Here is an 18,080-nt window from a genome sequence, read left to right as displayed (position 1 = left end):
TCTCCCTGCTTCCCTGGCAGAACTGGGACACTGTTGAAAAGCAGGAAGAGGCTCCCAGCTGGGACGAGCTCACCGTGATGATCCCGAGGAAACCCCAGGAGGGGCCGCGAGCTGACAGTCCCCGAAGGGCTCCATCTCTCCTCACCCGGGCCCCTGCGGGAGGAGATACCGGAGGCCGGAGAAAGGAAGGTGAGTCCTTCTAAGCCAGGTTGGTCCCAGTGACCACAGGTGTGGTGATGGGGTGGGGCCTGGCCAGATCTCACTGGCCATCTGGGTCCCCCGGCACCACTTACTTTGGTGGCCCAAGTAATAATAGTGACAGTTCCCATGTAATTGAGGAGCGGCCACGGTGCACCATACTACCTGCTTTATTTTTATTATTATTATTTTTTAATGTTTACTTAGTTTTGAGAGAGACAGAGTGCGAGCAGGGGAGGGGCAGAGAGAGAGGGAGACACAGAATCTGAAGTGGGCTCCAGGCTCTGAGCTGTCAGCATAGAGCCTGATGCAGGGCTCGAACCCACAAACCGCAGGATCATGCCCTGAGCTGAAGTCGGACGTTTAACGGACTGAGCCACCCGGGCTCCCCCCATGCTACATTCTTTAAATACATCATCTCACGACTAGTTGGTTAGGATCAAGTTGCAATTGACAGAAACTGGCTGCACATAAATGGAATGACTCACAGAAGTAAAAAAGTTTAGGGGTTTGCGACTTCAGGCACGGCTGGATCCAGGTGTTCAAATACTATCAGAAATCTGGTATCTGCTGTGTTTCCTTCTGCGCTGGTTTCATTCTCACCTAGACCTGCCCCTCCCCCCCCATTGTGGCATGATGAGCAATATCAGTACCAGGCTGTATCCTACCTGCACATTGGCTCCCTTGGAAAATGACACACAGTCTTCCCATAGATGTTGCTGAAGTCCCAGGAAGGACTCCCTCTGGGACCCACCATGGGTCATGTGCCCAAGCTGGTGACCAGGCATGGGGTCAGACCCCTGTGCACATGTCATGGCCTAAGAGCAGGGGAGGAAATTGCCCAGAGGAAATCAGGGCGATGTTGTTCGCAGAGAAAAGGAAAAGGCTACAAATCTTGTGTTTTCCCAATTTCGATCTTTCTTTCTTTAAAAATAATTTTTAAAAAATGTTTATTTATTTTTGAGAGACAGAGTGTGAGTGGGGGAGAGGCAGAGAGATAGGAAGACACAGAATCTGAAACAGGCTCCAGACTCTGGGCTAGCTGTCGGCACAGAGCCCGACGTGGGGCTCGAACCCACGAACTGTAAGATCATGACCTGAGCCGAAGTCGGCCGCTTAACTGACTGAGCCACCCAGGTGCCCCTGGAGCCAGCTTTAAAAAACCTGAATCAGGTCTTGTCATCACCCACTCCCACTGCCAGGCCCTGTCAGCACCCAGGATAGGGTGCCTGAGAAGAAGTGATCTTACAGGGAACACAGGGGCCCAGATACGTCCTGGAATGTGAGTGGCCTGAGAGGCAAAATGGGATTTTGTCCTAAATACCTGCTTTCTCGCTTCTAACACAAGGGCCAGTGGAGTGAGGGAACCCTCACTGTGTCACCTGCCTGGTTGAAGACAGTCACCACTGTCCACCTGGTGGCAGGCTCCCAAACTGCAGGCAGTGCCCCCTCTCCCCCCCCCCCCCAGCCCCCTCCCCCCCCCCGCGCCCCGGAGGAATTATCCAACTCCCGGCAGGCTGAGGGACAGGACACGGTGCCCGGGGCCATCTGTAGAGCTTGGCTTGTGGGTGCACGAGTGGGGCTGCAGGACGGAAGTCAGATCACGGGTGGGCCAGTCTGAAAGGGATTCTTGAGATGGGCGGACAGGGGAAGAAGCTGGCGATGACCCGGCTGTGAGGCACGGAGAGGAGTGGCAAAGGCCATCTCAGCCAGCGCCCGGGCACAGAGGCGGTGCTCAGAGCTGGAGGGTGGTGGCACAGCATCATTGAGCCCCTCTGCTGTGCTTAGCGCTTTTCCTAAGCCCGGGAGACACAATGGAAAATGAGAAGGCGAGGCCCCTCCCCAAATGGAATGGGGAGGCCAGTGAGGGGGGGGACAGTGGGGGCGGCCAGAGCCTTTGCTAGCCAGGGGAAGGAAGCCCCTGGATTTTATTCCAAATGCAGCTGGGAGCCCCTGATGTTTTTCCAGTCTTTTATTCTGGGATCATTTTTAAAAAATGTTTATTTAGTTATTTTTGAGAGAGAGTGCGCACAAGCAGGGGAGGGACAGAGAAGGAAAGAGACACAGAATCTAAAGCAGGCTCTGAGCCATCAGCACAGAGCCCGATGCAGGGCTCAAACTCACGAGTCATGAGATCATGACCTGAGCCGAAGTTGGACACTTAACTCACTGAGCCACCCAGGTGCCCCTGAGATAACTTTAAATTTATAGGAGAGTTGCAAAACGTACAGTTTCCACTATACCCCTTGCCTGGTTCCCTAATTTGATATCGTCCATAGCCTTAATATAGTTATCAGAATGTAGACATTAACATTGGTAATTAACAGAATGTAGAAATTAACATTGGTAAACTACTGTCTAAACTGCAGAATCCTTTATTTGGATTTGCCCGTTTTTCCACTCATGTCCCTCTGTGGTCCTACGATCCCATCCGGGACCCACCCTGTACTCAGTCTCCATGTTTCCCCGTCTCCTTCAGTCTGGTAGCTTTTTAGTCCCTCCTTGTACACAGGGGGGATCTAGTTAGGCTTGCTTTTGGAAAGGATCTCCCTGAATGGGGCGATGCGCTGGGGGCCCACAGCGCACGTGTCCGGAGCTATTGCGAACACCCGGGCTCGGGATGAGGGTGGCTGGGTGGGGGAGGTGAGGAGGCTGAGAAGAGAAGCAGGCTGACGCAGAGCTGGAGCGCCACGGGGCATCGGGGCATCAGGCAACGACGAATAATTTAAGTGCTGCTCTGTGTGTGCTTCTGGTTCCTTGCTTGTGCTGGAAATTCAGACTCCAGTGACGGCAGCTCAGAAAGTTTGGAAGAGGCAGAGCTTTCCAAGATTGGAAGAGAGGGAATTTTTTTTTTTTTAATATTTCTATTTATTTCTAGGAGAGAGAGAGACAGCGTGAGCAGGGGAGGGTCAGAGAGAGAGGGAAACACAGACTCCGAAACAGGCTCCAGGCTCTGAGCTGGCAGCCAGCACAGAGCCCGACGCGGGGCTCGAACCCACGAACCGCGAGATCATGACCTAAGCGAAAGTCGGACGCTTAACCGACTAAGCCACCCAGGCGCCCCTGGAAGAGAGGGAATCTTAAGCATGGCCTTGAATGAAAGTAGTTGCTGCTCCTTCAAGATGAGGCCACGATACCCTTTCCTTCTCTTCTGGAGCCCAGGGACACACACAGAGCTGGTGGCCACCCCGTGCTGGGTGACCAAAGGATGAGGGGGCTGGTGGGTGACACCAGGGTCATGGCGGCCGCTTCACGGGGATGGGAGTTGTGAAGGAGTCCCCACTTAGAGCAGTTACATGAGTCTGTTAGACTGGGGCTGTTTATACAGTAATGTGTATATAAATCACCTGGGAATCTTATTAAAATGTAGATTTGATGCAGCGTGCCCAGGATGGGGGGAGGCGGACCCCGAGATTCTGCATTTCTAGCAAACTCCCAGGTGACGCTAGTGTTGCAAGTTCACAAAAGGCTAGCCCATCCTCATGGCAGCTCCGACAGGAGCTTCTGGGGCAGGAGCCTCTCTGGGTATAAGGAATGGGAGCTTTCTAGAACTATCACAGTGAAAGAGGCTCATTAGAAGAGATGGGGGGGCTTCTCAGAGCCCAACTGCAGAAGTAGAACAGGGAAAGGGAAGCTGCTAGGTGGCTGTGGCTGGACCCGCCTCTCCTTCTCTGGGGTTACACAGGCTGTTGCCAGAACGGCTCTCTACGAATTTGTCCATGTGCCCTTCCAGCCCTGAAGCCTACCTCCCATTGACTGAGTCAAGGCTGGGTTTCAATTTCACATCCCAGCTTCAGCTTGAGAGAGGCCGCTAAGCCCCATCCAGTCTGCCTTATTCACAGGGGTGGAGTCTTTCGGTATGGACAGTGGGTCCTCTAAGAAGGGGCTGTGGGCTCTGCCTTCATCATCTCCTCTCGGGGCGCCTGGGTGGCTCAGTCGATTAAGTGTCTGACTTTGGCTCAGATCGTGATCTCGCGGTTGGTGAGTTCGAGCCCCGCGTCGGGCTCTGTGCTGACAGCTCGGAGCCTGGAGCCTGTTTTGGATTCTGTGTCTCCCTCTCTTTCTGCTCCTTCCCTGCTCACGCTCTGTCTCTCTCTCAAAAATAAATAAACATTAAAAAAAAATCATCTCTCTCCAGACATCTGCGGTGGGAACCGAAGTGCTGGACAGCACTGGGCCAAGCTCCGGGGAGAGAGTGGAAACTTCTTGGAACGGCACCGCTCGGCGCTAACCCAGGCTTCCTGTGCAGCACCACAGAGTGGACCTCGAAGTGCCACCCCCCAGGCTTCCTCTGTCCATCGTTCTGCCCAAAGGGACGTTACCCAGGCTACTTCCGCACAGCTTGATACGCCCCGAGCCTCCTCTCCCCAACAAACCACCCAACGGGACAGCCTCAGGACCTCTTTCACACAGCAGCCGCCCCCCAGAGCATCCTCTCCCTCAAGAATTGCCCGACGGGATAACCCCAGAACCTCCTCCACCCAACGAACCAATCCTCAAGGTTCCTCTCCCACCAGAGCCACCCAACAAGACAACTCTAGAACTTCTACCCAACAGGACATCCCTCAGGCTTCTTTTCCTACATGTACTCCCCAACGGGACACCCCCAGGACATCCTGTTCCCAGCGGGACACCCCCAGAGCCTCCTCTCCCAACAGAATGACCCAACGGGACACCCCCAGAGCCTCTTCTCCCAACAGAACAACCCAACGGGACACCCCCAGGTCATTCTGTACCCAACGGGACACCCCCAGAGCCTCCTCTCCTAACAGAACGACCCGACGGGACAACCCCAGGTCATCCTGTGCCCAACGGGACACCCCTAGAGCCTCTTCTCCCAACAGAACGACCCAACGGGACACCCCCAGATCATCCTGTACCCAACGGGACACCCCCAGAGCCTCTTCTCCCAACAGAACGACCCAACGGGACACCCCCAGGACATCCTGTACCCAACGGGACACCCCCAGAGCCTCTTCTCCCAACAGGATGACCCAACGGGACACCCCCAGGACATCCTGTACCCAACGGGACACCCCCAAAGCCTCCTCTCCCAACAGAATGACCCAACGGGACACCCCCAGAGCCTCTTCTCCCAACAGAACGGCCCAACGAGACACCCCCAGAGCCTCCTCTCCCAACAGAACGACCCAACGGGACAACCCCAGGTCATCCTGTGCCCAACGGGACACCCCCAGAGCCTCTTCTACCCAAAGGGACAACCTCAGAACCTCTTGTACTCAATGGGACCACCTGCAACCTTCCGCCCGGCGGGACAACCCTGGGACTTCCTCCCCTCGATGCTTCACCCAGCGGAACAATCCCAGGAATGCTTCTCCCCATCGTACTAACAAAGACATTCCCTGGGCCTCCTTTCCCCTCCGCCCAACCCAGAGTGAAGGCCCCCGAACCTCTTCCCCGTCTCGCTCCAAGCAAAGTGAGGTTCCCTGGGCCTCCATTGCCCTTCGGCCAACCCAAGGGGACAGGTCTCAGACCTCCTCTCCCAGCAGGCCAGCTCAGCGTGACCCACCCCTGTCCTCTGAATCTACCCAGCACAACCCACCATCCCGGGCCACTTCCTCTTCCCATAACCCCGGCCACCATGGTACCCCCCGGACTTCTTCACCGCTGTACCCTGCTACCCGCGGGGCCCCCCACACCTCTTCTGAGCCCTCCCAGCCTCCGTGTTCTGTGTGTATCGGGCATCGGGATGCCCCTCGAGCTTCTTCGCCTCCTCGCTATTTGCAGCATGATCCCTTCCCCTTCTTCCCAGACCCCCACACATCTGAGAGTGAATCGCCCCACCACACCCCCCCTTATATACCTCCAGCTGTGTGCATTGGACACCGGGATGCCCCCCGGGCCTCTTCACCCCCCCGCCACACCCAGTTTGATCCCTTTCCCTTCCTCCCAGACACATCCGATGCTGAGGCTCAGTCCCCCCAGCACGATCCGCCTCAGTTCCCCCCGCCTGTGTGTATTGGGTACCGTGACGCCCCCCGGGCCTCCTCCCCACCGCGCCAGGCCCCAGAGCCCTCCCTCCTGTTCCAGGATCTCCCCAGGGCCAGTACTGAGAGCCTTGTTCCCTCCACAGACTCTCTGCACGAGCCCCCCCACATCCCCACCCCTGTGTGCATTGGGCACCGGGATGCACCCGCCTTCTCGTGCCCACCACGTCAGGCCCCTGAGCCGTCCCTTTTCTTCCAGGATGCCCCGGGGACTAGTATGGAGAGCCTGCCCCCCTCCACTGACTCTCTGCATGGCTCCCCAGTGCCGCCTCCCCACGTGTGCATCGGACACCGGGATGCACCTCGAGCCTCCTCCCCACCCCGCCACCCACCCAGTGACCTAGCGCTCCTGGCCTCCTCACCCCCGCCAACTGGCAGCTCCGGGGGCTCCCGGGGCTCCGCGGCCCCTGGGGAGACCAGGCACAACTTGGAGAGGGAGGAGTACACCATGCTGGCCGACCTGCCCCCGCCCAGGAGGCTGGCGCAAAGGGAGCCAGGGCCCCAGTGCAGCAACGGGGGCCGAACCCGCAGCCCCGGCCGCGCAGAGGTGGAGCGCCTCTTCGGGCAAGAGCGCAGGTGAGCTCAGGGCGGGGTCAGCCCCGAGGGCTGGGGAGGAGGCTCGGCAACAGGACAGGTGGAGGGGGTCACAGGCTTGGGTTGGCAGATGGAAAGAGTTCAGACCGCCCCCCACCCCGCCACTTACTGGCTGTGTGACCTTGGGCGAGTCATTTCATCTCTGTTTACGGAGGGTTTTTTTGTTTGTTTTTTTGGTTTGACAACCAAGTGTAGCGAGCAATGACCTGGGTCAGGCGGGCGGGGGTCAAATCCTGGGTCAAATCCACTCCCCAACCTATATGACCTGGTAAAGTGATTTAACCTATTTTAGCCTCAGTTTCCTCATCTGTAAAATGGGGAGAACATTAGCATGTTAATTTAAATAAGGTTGGGTTTTTTTTTTAATGTTTTTATTGTCGAGAGAGACAGAGGGTGAGCAGGGGAGGGGAAGAGAGAGAGGGAGACGCAAAATCTGAAGCAGGCTCCAGGCTCTGAGCTGTCAGCACAGAGCCTGACGTGGGGCTTGAACCCACGAACGCGAGATCATGACCTGAGACGCAGTCAGACTTAACTGACTGAGCCACCCAGGCACTCCTCATCTAAATAAGGTTTAACTCTCAAACCCTTTGTTTGATCCAGAATCATAGGTTTATTTTATTTTTTCCTTCTTCCATGAGGGAGGAGAAAGTACCCATGGTCCTTTTCTGCTTTAACAGGAAACTTATGGGTCCCCATGCATTTGAGAAACAGAGATGTCAATTTAAAACGAATGGCCAGAGCCACCTATTTTAAATAAGAGGACACGCAGAATTACACATTTTTTAGAAGTTAAATGTCGCTTTCCTGGGATGTGGTGACAAGGCCTGAGGTCCAGGAATTCTGCGACTCTCCTCTGCCAGAGAGCTGCACCGGCGGTTTATGACCCACAGCGTCCTTTGCCACAGCTGCGCAGAAGGGAAACATCCCCCCACCCCCTCCACCTGGCTGAGATTTCTTTCTCCGAGCAGTTCCATAGCAGCTCCAGCCTCCGAGTGTTCAAGGATCAGGGCTGGAATTCCATTAGTTAAGGTCAAGAGAACAAAAAGTAGGTCTGGGAGTCTCAGAAGTTACAGTGTATAATTCAGTGAATTACAGTGTATTTCCTAAGCTTGGGTTGTGTGCCGCCACGTACCACCCAATTTTAGAAGCTTTCCGTCACCCTGGGAGCAGGTAATAGTTTGCATTCCAGAATGCCTCTTTGTTTTCCTTTAGGCAATATTCTCTGTTAGATTTGAATCTGCTTGAGAAACCTTATCTCTTATTCCTCAAATTTCCTTTTCTAGTAAGTTTTACCCATTTAGTATCCAGGTGACGACCCTTGGGGTCCCCAGCTTTAGTGTACTTCTCTCCTCGGCTTTTTTCTAAAAACACATTTAAAAAAATTTTAGAGCAGTTTTTGGGGCGCCTGAATGGCTCAGTTGGTTAAGCGGCTGACTTCTGCTCAGGGCATGATCTCATGGTTCGTGGGTTTGAGCCTCCCATCAGGCTCTGTGCTAATAGCTAGCTCAGAGCCTGGAGCCTATATCAGATTCTGTATCTCCCTCTCTCTCTGATCCTCCCCTGCTCACGCTGGCTCTCTTTCTCTCTCTCTCTCTCAAAAACAAATAAAACATTAAAAATAATTTTTGAAATAGAGCAGTTTTTTTTTTTTTAAGCTTATTTTTGAGAGAGAAACAGAGAGTGCGCGGGGGAGGGGCAGAGAGCGAGGGAGAGAATCCCAAGCAGGCTCCGCGCTGCCAGCTGTGGGGCTCCAACTCACAAACCATGAGATCATGACCTGAGCCGAAACCAAGAGTCGGCTGCTTAAGCAACTGAGCCACCCAGGCTTCCCCTAGGGCAGTTTTAAGATCATAGCAGATTTGAGTGGAAAGTACAGAGATTTCCCATTCAGCCCCTGCTCCCACACATGCATAACCTCCCGGACTATCGGCAACCCCCCCACCAGAGTGAAACATTTGTTAGAAACCATGAACTTGCACCGATACGCCGTTAGAACCCAAAGCCCATAGTTTACATTAGGGTTCACTTTTCATGATGAATATTCTATGGGTTTGGACAAACATATAATAGCATGTATCCACCATTGTGACATCACACAGAGTAGCTTAACTGCCCTAAAACTCCCCTTTGGCTTTGGTCTTCTTCTGATTACTATTTTTGGTCCAATATCATTTTGCATACCTTTGATTTTATCTGATAACTCAGCAGGGACACTAAGGTCCTTAAACCAAAGTTAAATTTCCTTCTTTTTTTTTTTTTTTTCTTACAGGGATAACTTTGAGACAGATAAAAGTGTTTATAGTAGAAGTCAGGAAGATGTTTATGCTTTTGTTACCCTTCAGTTATTTTTACACAGATACTTCTATTCCTTTTATTTTGCTCTCTTTGAAGTCATTTACCTTTTTAAAGCGTTATTGCAGCATAATTGGTAGATAAAAATTGCATATATTTACTGTATACATTTTGGGGAAGTAGACTATTTACTTTTTAATCAACGTTCTAGAACTCTACTGAGTAATGAGATTTTTTTTTCCTCTTGTATGGCGCTTTTTCCAAATAGAAAAGCATTTGTCCTCTGGAGATGAAACTTTAAACCCCATTCGAATACCTGTAAGGGACAGACTGAAATTTATGAGTAGGTGGCAATAGAGCCCTACCTTTATTTTCTCCGATGTGCTCATTCAACATGTATTTATTGAGCATCTATTCTGTCCAAGCATTGTCTAGCCGAGCCTGGACAATTTCCCTTAAAAGGCTATCACATGTTATTCTACATCTTTTTCCACGTCATCTGGCACTGGCTTAAAAAACAACAACAAAAAAGCTATCACATTAAAGCATGACAAGTTTTGGCTTGATATCTTCATCCTCCCTTTCCCAGATGGAATCCCTTATCTGAGCATCATATAAGTGTTCTGTAATCTCTTGAATTCAAAACAGAGTCTTCATGGAATTTGCTAGACTTGACGGCTCTTGTCCTTTAATACTGTCTGGAAATGAATGGAGTAGAGCCCATCCAAGCTTCCAGAGGAGACCTGTTTCCTTTACTCCCTTGGTGCTGGCCACGCACTGAGGAACAGGTGGCCCAAGGGGACGCTGTTGCTTCAGCATCACAAAGGCTGGTTCTCTGTTGGCTTCTCAGAATCTTCTAGAGTCCTTTCCTCCTATCTCTCAACTCACCTGGGGGGACCCTTCTCAGAAGGGCTGATCGTTGAGCAAACTGGAGTTTATTTGGCGCATGCACTTGAGAAAGCGCCCATTTGCCTGTCGATCCTGCCTTGAGCTGTTTTTCTGCTGTTCACCTCCCCAACCCAGTCACGTTTCGGGCTTTCGCGCCACGCAGCCTCCAGCTCCTGGTTCAGTGGAAACTCACTCCAAGGCCTCAGATCTCACAGAGCAAGGAACTCCCCTTGCCTCAAATAGATTAAAAACGGAAGCTGATCAGGCAGCCCTCAAACTCAGAAACACTTACTCCAGATAAGAGACCTTTGGTTTTCTGTGAGTCTCCTGCTAAGAGTTGCTACAAACTCAACTGACCTTATGGGTCTGAGTCTAATGACATTGGAAAAACCATAAGGCAACAACAAACGCCAAATTCATATATATATATATATATATATATATATTTTTTTTTTCCCCCTACTCTCCAAAGCGTCCGTGGAGTTTCCACGTAGTTCCCAAGCAGGAGGTAGGCTGAAGGCAGAGCCCAGGTCTGGCTGAGCAGAAATCCCTCCTCCTTCCCTTTTGGCTGGCTCGGTTGAGGCTTGGCACCAAGTAGTCTTTTTTAGGTTTCTTTCAGTTCAGTTCAGCCGTTAGAGACCCGGCTTCCTTTGTCAATTTAGATGAAGTCAGACCTGTTGAAATAAACATCCACTGGAGTGGTTGGGTCGTTGGTTTTGATGACCTTACATACGGGAGGGGAGAGGTGTGCCCACATTCTGTTCGGTTACTCCCTCTCGGGTCACGTTAAATATTAACAACCACGGCTACCGATCATTAAGCAAGACGAACTGGAATCAGGGACTTTTTACAGCTTAGAGGCTATCTTTGCTGGATGTGGCAAGAATGCCCGAAGTCCAGGTGTCTTAGAAGTCCCATCTGCACAGACAGTTTCTGTCGGTCTTTCTCGAATTGTAGACGATGTTTTCTTCCTTCTGACCTTGCTGAGAGCTCCTTTACTGACAGCTCAGCTGGCCTAGAGGTTCAAGGCTAAGTGCTGGAGCCCTCTTAGTTACGGAGGGGAAAAAAAGACGGGGAAATCCGAAACTCACCATGTAGACAGGACAAGGGCAGAAAGAGTGAGATATGGGGGCCCATTACATCTGCATCTCCCGCCCCCACCTCGTGGGTTGTGTGGGATAAAGTGGGATGGTCAAGTGCTTGGCACCTGGAACATAGGAAGTGCTCAATAAATGTTTGCTGTCAACGATCGTGTGTGCACAGTGCCTGGTACACAGTAGGTGCTCAATAAATCTTAATTCCCACAAGGACCAGTCTAACCTTTGTCTAGGGACGGGTAGTGGGCTGCCGGTGGGGTGGTAGTCAGAAATAGGAAGTCCTGAGTGAGGCGAGAAGCAGTCAGGATCAAGGCTAAGCCCCCCACCTCGGCTTACCCCTTTTTCTCACTTCATCACCCCCATGAGGTGGGTAGATTAGAGCGGTGTCGACCATCCTCATTTTTCAGAAGGGGAAACTGAGACCCTGAGAGGAGCATCCCTTACTTAGGGCCCTTCAACAAGCTGGTGGAGGGTCCCTGGATCACCCACATCTCCCACCGCCCTTGGGGGCGGGAGTAGAGGAGCCGGGTTGCTGGGACAGTCCCAAGGGCCCTCAGAGGGGCGGCTGCATTTGCTCATAGGAAGTCCGAGGCGCCGGGGGCCTTCCAAGCCCGGGATGAGGGGCGGTCGCAGCAGCCCAGCCAAGGTCAGAGCCAACTTCTCCGAAGACAGTCCAGCCCTGCCCTCAGCAGGGAGGTGAGCACTGCCAGTCTGTCCCAGGGCCCCTGCACCCCCAAAAGGTGGGCCACCGCCTCTCCCCTCCCCTAGGGGGCAGGCAGGGGGTTCAAGAAGGGAGGTTCTTTATGAAAGGATCAGAGTCCCCCATCATGGGTGTCCGGCTTCCCTCCCACCTCCCAAAGAGCCAGCGGTTCTTAGCAAAATTGAGAAGGACCCCGAATTATTCTTTCCAAGAGGGCCCTTCCACAATGGTCCCTTCCTTCATTAGACACCTGCCATCTTGAAAAGTTTTCATGGAAAGCCCTGGATGCCGCAGGCCAGCTCTAAGGGCTCTCTCTTCCAGGCTGGGGATTTGTATTTTTAAATAAACTCTTGGAGAGCAGGGTCTCACCCAGTGGAGTGGGGTGCTGGTGGTGGGAATTCTGGCACCTGATAGCCCAGGTTGGAATCAGTATCTTGGGGAGGGGCGTGCAGGGGGAGGCCAGGAAAGTAAGCAGCATTTTGAAGATCTCTTTCTGAAAGCGAGGAGACTGGGTGAAAGGGAGACAGTGACACCCCCCAGGGAGGGAAGACTTTACAGTCTGCTTTCATCCAGGCTGCTGTGAGGCCACAGCCAGCCTCTCCCCAGGCCTGGAGAAGACCAGTTTCCTGTCCTAGAGAGAGAGAGAGATTCTGGTCACGATTCTGGAGCCTCACCCCCCCCTCCCTCCCTCATCCTCAGGTCACCAAGCCCCTTGCGAAGCAGGCAGAACCGTCCCGCCGGAGCCAAGCAGAGCCGTCTCATCCCAGGAGCCCCGAGAGGCGGCCTGAAGGGGACCGGAGGCTTCAGGGGTCCTCGCTGCCCCCGAGGACATCAGCGCGGACCACTGAGAGGGAGCGGCGGCCCGAGAGATCTCCGGAAAGTGGCCGGGCGGGCCCAAGACAGCCTCTGGGGTGGTGGCCGAGTCAGGAGGCGTCTCCAGGTCCCCAGGGCCCTCACAGGTACCCGGAGAGAGGCCGCGACAGCCACCAGGAGGGCCCGGGCCTGGACAGCTGGCAAGGACTTGGGGAGCCCGGCCGGGGGGTAGCCAGAGCACCAGAGGGAGCTTGGAGGGGGCCTCTCAGGGAGTGTGAGGAGTGCTGGGGGCGGCCGGATGCCCCCCCCCGCCCCAGGGGGCCGTCAGAGGCCTGGGAGGAGCCCCCCTCTGACAGGCCAGCTCAGAGAGGCTGGGGCAGCCTGCAGACGCTGTCCAGTCCTCAGCAGCCATGGAGCCCCCGGCACAACTCGAGGGTGGGCCCCGAGGCACTTAGCACCCCGGGCCGGGGGCCTGAAGAAACATGCCCACACCGCCATAGCCCCGAGCGGCGACCCTACCTCGACTGGAGGGAGCTGGTGGGCCTCCTCGGGGCACTCGGAGAGGGGGCCTGGGCCCGCACGGAGGAGTCGACGCTCGCCTCCCATCTTCCCAGGCTAGACTGGGGGGGCCTCCTGGAGCTGCTGCAAGCCCAGCTGCCCCGCCAGGACCCAGCTGGACCTGGGGGTGCCCTGGCCACGGCTTCAGGGCCAGAGGTGGGTTCCCCAGCCACAAGCGGTACCTCGGAGCTGGAGCGACAGGGCCAGCCTGACGGCTGGGTGGAGGCCACCCTAGTCAACGGACAGAAGGCCGGGCTGTGGCCCCAGAGCTCGGCCCAGCCACCCAGCCCTGACTGCATCTCCACCCAGTGGCCAAAGACCAAAGTGACAAGTGGACCGGAGACCTCGACTTTGGCTGGTCCGGGGAGCAGAAGCCCCGCAGAGGGTCCCGGCTTGCCAGAGTGGGAGGTAAGTCAGCCTCCCGTCCAAGGCGCAGCCTGAAAGTCAGCCTCGCGCCGACAAGCATCCTCAGAAAGGCCTCCCTTCGGCTCCCATACACCGTCCAAGGCTCGGCGCTGGTCCTTCCTCCTGACCCAGACTTTCCCAACCACCAAGTGGTGGTAATGACCGGCATTCACTGCATGCTAAGCCCTGGTCTGAATATTCTGTGGGCATTTTCCTCATTTGATTTCCATAGCAGCCTGATGAGAAAGGCAGTGTTTATTTATAGAGAAGGCAATGGATACTCAGGTTAAGCCCCTCAAGATCACACAGCGAGTAAGAGGCTGGGGCCCCCAGGTCTGCCACTCAGACCGCCCTGGGGCTTCAAGCAAGGTGCTCTGACCAGGCGCTCTCCCTTCCTGGCTGCACGGTCCTTGGCTTGTATTGGCTCTGATGGCTCTTAGCTGACCCTGGCTGGGACTGCAAGGGGGGGCGGGGGAAGGGCAGAGAGAAAGAGCGGGAGACACAGAATGTGAAGCAGGCTCTGGGCTCTGAGATGTCAGCACAGAGCCCGACATGGGGCTCGAACTCAGGAACGGTGAGAGATCATGACCCGGAGCCGAAGTCGGCCGCTCAACCGACTGAGCGACCCAGGCGCCCCTCCCTGCTGTATTCAAAGTTCCTCAAAGTGCAGGACAGCTTCACTTACCCCTTTCTGGACCCAACAGCTCCTCTCAGGCACAGTGAAGAGGTTGTACAAACGTACAGCTCATTGAGTTGAGCGGACTGCTAAGACGGGCTACTCAAATGAGAGCCTACTATGTGCAGGGCCGGGGCTGGGCACAATGTAGGAGCTCATCAAGTCCCTTGCCTGCCTCCTTGGCCCAGGGGCAGGGTCGCAGAGTCAGTGGTACTCTGGTGCTGCCTGGAGCGTCCACATGAAGATGGTGGCCTGGAGGTCAGAGCCAGGCAACCTGGCCTCAGCTCACTGCGAATGCAGCATGTGGTTTGGGCACCCGGCGTCTCTTGCCCTGGTCTTACCCTGTAAAATGGGACCAACTTCTTCCCTCATAGGTGCCGCTGGGGTGATATGGAGGCTCCTGCTCGTCCATCCAAACAGCCTCACTTCCCTGATGCGCAGCCCAGCGCTGCCTCCCTCCTGGAGGACAGGGGAGGGTTTGCCGGGTCCTGGCTCTGGTGCTTTACATGCTTTGCCATTTATGCCTCAGCCTGATAGAAGGCTTGGCCTTGTCTGGCATTTGCCAGGAGTCACACATGTGTATATATGAGGAATCAGATCAAAGCTTCAGCTCCAAAGCCTGAGCCTTTAATGGCCATGCTTCAGCTCCAAAGCCCGAGCCTTTAATGGCCATGTTATGAAGCCTCTGAGCCTGGGGCCATACCGGGGAGCCCCCTCCCCTGTGTTTCCCTGAGGCTTTTATTGATCTACTCCCTAGTCACCTCAATGCCCAGACACGAGAGATGCAGAGATGAGCCAGCTTGGTCCTACCCTCCTGGTCAAAGGTGGGGGGGGGGGGGTAGGGAGTTTGGAGCCTCCACATGAGAAGTGCTGTCAGGGGGAGGGGGGTTGCTATATCCCAGTGGATGCTGGGACTCTGCAGCCGGGCCTGGTCTACAGGGAAGATACTTCACCTACAGTTGCTCAGCGATGGGGCTCAGGAGTCCCTGGGAACTTAGCGATGGCCACTAGGGAGGGGAGGGATCACCAGGTGCTAAAGGGCATTTCACGAATGACAAAGCAGAGGCATTCACCAGGCTTCCTGGGGCTCTAGTTAGTCACCCTCTATAAAAGTCCTTAGCCTGGCTACCTCCTGGGCTTTCTCCCACCCCGGATTTGCTCCCTACTTTACTGAGCTGGTTGTAGAGCTCAGCAGGTGCATCTCCCCACCTTTGCATATGCTGTTCCCATGGCCTAGGATGCTCTTCCTTTCCTTGTCTCAACCTACCAAACACTTGTTCATTATTCAGGTCTTAGATCAGGTCCCCTGTTCTGAGGTACCTTCCCTGAATGCTCACCCCCCAGCCCCCAGGTTGGTAGTGTTTCCCTTCTGGGCTTGGTGGTCCTGCCACACTCCATCTGGTCACACTCAGTTGTCATTTCTCCATACGAAAGTTGCCCTGCATGGCGTCAGGGGCAGTGTCTACTTTATCTCTGCACTTCTGGCCCCTGGCCCAGGGCGTGACACACATGAGGAGCTCAGCCAGATGGATGAGTGGTTGGTGAATACATAAAGGCTTGAACACATGCAAGACACAAATGGAGGCTGGGTGGGTTAATGGTTAGAGGATGGATGAATGATGGACTGTGGATGTGTAAATGGATGATGGCTAAACAGATAACTATGATAAATGATAAAAAGATGCTAGATGGCAAGTTAGATGGGTGATGGTGGAACAGATAATGGGGGTTTGGGTAGATAATGTTGCTTGATGTGAATGGATAGATGGATGAATATGTGTAGAATATGAATGGATGATGGATGGATGGATGGATGGATGGATGGATGGGTGTTGGCTGGATTGAGAAAGGATACTTGGGTGCAGGATGGATAGACAGACAATGGATGAATAGAGGCTGGATGTATGAGTGGGATAATGGATGTTGGATAGATTAGGGAGCGGATAATGTAAGGTAGATGTTGGACGGTTGGAGGGATAATACATTGATCTATTGATGATGGATGCTAGATGGATGTTGGATGGATAGATGATAAGAAGGTGGGTGCATGAACGGAACCTGGGGAATAACCCGGGCTAAGCTGTGTTCTTTCTTGTCTCCAGTTCCAATCAGAGGAGCCTGAGGAATCAGAACCAAGCAAAGGCCAAGACTCCCTGACCGACCAGAAGCAGGCAGACTCGGTAGTTGGGTCATGGGTGTGGGCACATAGGGAGGTAAAGGGAAGGGAAATCAGGTTGGAGGTGGGCTGAGGTCCTCTGATTAGCTCTAGGGTCATCCAGACCGGGGTTGGCTCTGCCATGGGGTCACCTGTGTGCATGGTAGGGGCTTGAGAAGAGGGGGTCCGGGAGGGGGGCTGGGCAGCTGAACCACCTTCTGGCTTGGGGACCAGGGCAGGTAAATGATCCTGGGGTCAGAAGCCCAGGGCTCTGCTCTTAACTTGCTAGGATGCCCTGAAAAGTCACTCCCCCCTATTTTTTTGGGGGGGGGTGGTAAATGGCAGTTTGACCCTGGTGGTCTCTGAAGGTAAGGTCCTTCTGGTTCTGGAGGGCTGGCCAGGCAGGGAGAAAGGGTAGGATTCCAGAAGCTCGAGCCAGAGAACCGCTGAAGAGGGCCGAGGAGGTGCTACAGTCAGCTGAGCCTGGACGGTCTCCAGGGTCCCTGGGTGGGGAGAGATGTGTGCAGGGGGGAGGCTGGGGCTGCAGCTGGAGCACAGCGCCGTGCCCCGCCCCTCCCCACAACCTGCCAAACAGACTGTTCTCATCACCCTCAGTCTCCAGAGAGGTGAGGTCAGAGCTGACAGCCTGGGGCAGGGGGAGGCAGGGAGGAGACAGGCTGCCTGGGGCTATGCTTTTCTCATCCTGCTCTGGGTCCACTCCCTCCTCCAGAAAAGCCTAATGGGGGGCAGAGGGGATCTGCCTGGCAGCCTGGAACCCCTAGTCTGGCCCTGCCTCCAATCAGAGCTGGGGCGGTTCTGCCCGGGCTCTCCTTGCAGATGAGGAAATGAGGGGCAGGAGGGCCATCCCGGGTCACCAGGCAGCGGCTGACCTCTAACAAGAGCCTGGGGACTCAGGACCCCCATCCGGCAGTCCCTGTGCCGCCTGGCCGTTGCTGCCTGGCTCTGTCCTGACTCGCTGCGTGGCTTCCTGAGGTGGCGGCTGGGCTCTCATTGCTTGCTGGCCAGTCTTCCCGTCAGTGAAATGGGAGGAGACAGAGGACTGGTCGCTAAAGGCACTTCCAGCTGTCACAGGGGCTCTGGCAACTTTGCTCTTCCTCTTTCTGAGTCATTTCTTCATACTTCCTGGGGCTGGAGCTTCGTGAACGAAGAGGAAATAGCAACATAGGGGTCCCCTCTCTAATCCCCACAAAATGGGCCCATCCCACCCATGTGGAAACCTCTCCCCACCCCCACCCCCCAGGCAGCCTGGATTGGACTGAGCTGATAACTGCCTCCTTCCGTTCCTTTGCTGGTTCGTTCATTCATTCACTTATTCACGGACACTTAGTGAGCACTTCCTGCATGCCTGGGGGTGTGGGCCGGGAGTAAACTGGAGTCCGTGGAGCTCCTGGTCCAGTGGCCGGGGCTGTACTGGGGGGAGGGGGACGTGGTGACAAGGTGGGGCGCGGTCTTTCCCCCAAAACCTTTATGATCCACTGCCAGATAAGCTCTGGATCCCAAAGAGTGGGGACCCCTGGGCTCTGTCCTACCTCTCAGCCTGTAAGCTGCTATGGGACTTTGGGAAAATGCCTTTGCTTTTCTGGGGCCTGTTTCCCCAACCAGGGCGACTGCATTGGGGAGACTCTGCCAGGGGTGGGTGCAGACGTCTGTGATTCTTTCTTTTCATCAAATGGGG

The 18,080-nt window shown here is 54.7% G+C and overlaps 1 protein-coding gene across 7 annotated transcripts in view; it reads left to right on the top strand.

The window, feature by feature from the left end:
- Positions 1-18,080, top strand: part of LOC120241172 (TRIO and F-actin binding protein) — a 60,050-nt gene that overhangs the window by 7,926 nt on the left and 34,044 nt on the right. For 3 of the 7 annotated variants that reach the window (XM_039246139.1, XM_039246136.1, XM_039246143.1), the window contains exons 6-13: positions 21-189; positions 4,337-4,922; positions 5,025-5,066; positions 5,097-5,366; positions 5,397-6,782; positions 11,659-11,773; positions 12,477-13,556; positions 16,332-16,409. In XM_039246139.1, the coding sequence (XP_039102070.1) occupies positions 21-189; positions 4,337-4,922; positions 5,025-5,066; positions 5,097-5,366; positions 5,397-6,782; positions 11,659-11,773; positions 12,477-13,556; positions 16,332-16,409 (3,726 nt within the window). The remainder of the gene's footprint in view (positions 1-20; positions 190-4,336; positions 4,923-5,024; positions 5,067-5,096; positions 5,367-5,396; positions 6,783-11,658; positions 11,774-12,476; positions 13,557-16,331; positions 16,410-18,080) is intronic. The other 4 variants (XM_039246140.1, XM_039246137.1, XM_039246141.1 and 1 more) reach the window with 4 other exon arrangements.

This window comes from Hyaena hyaena, unplaced genomic scaffold, assembly GCF_003009895.1.
Source record: "Hyaena hyaena isolate Hyena2069 unplaced genomic scaffold, ASM300989v1 scaffold_280, whole genome shotgun sequence".
Classification (NCBI taxonomy): Eukaryota; Metazoa; Chordata; class Mammalia; order Carnivora; family Hyaenidae; genus Hyaena; species Hyaena hyaena.
This window is presented reverse-complemented; position numbering and strand designations above follow the sequence as displayed.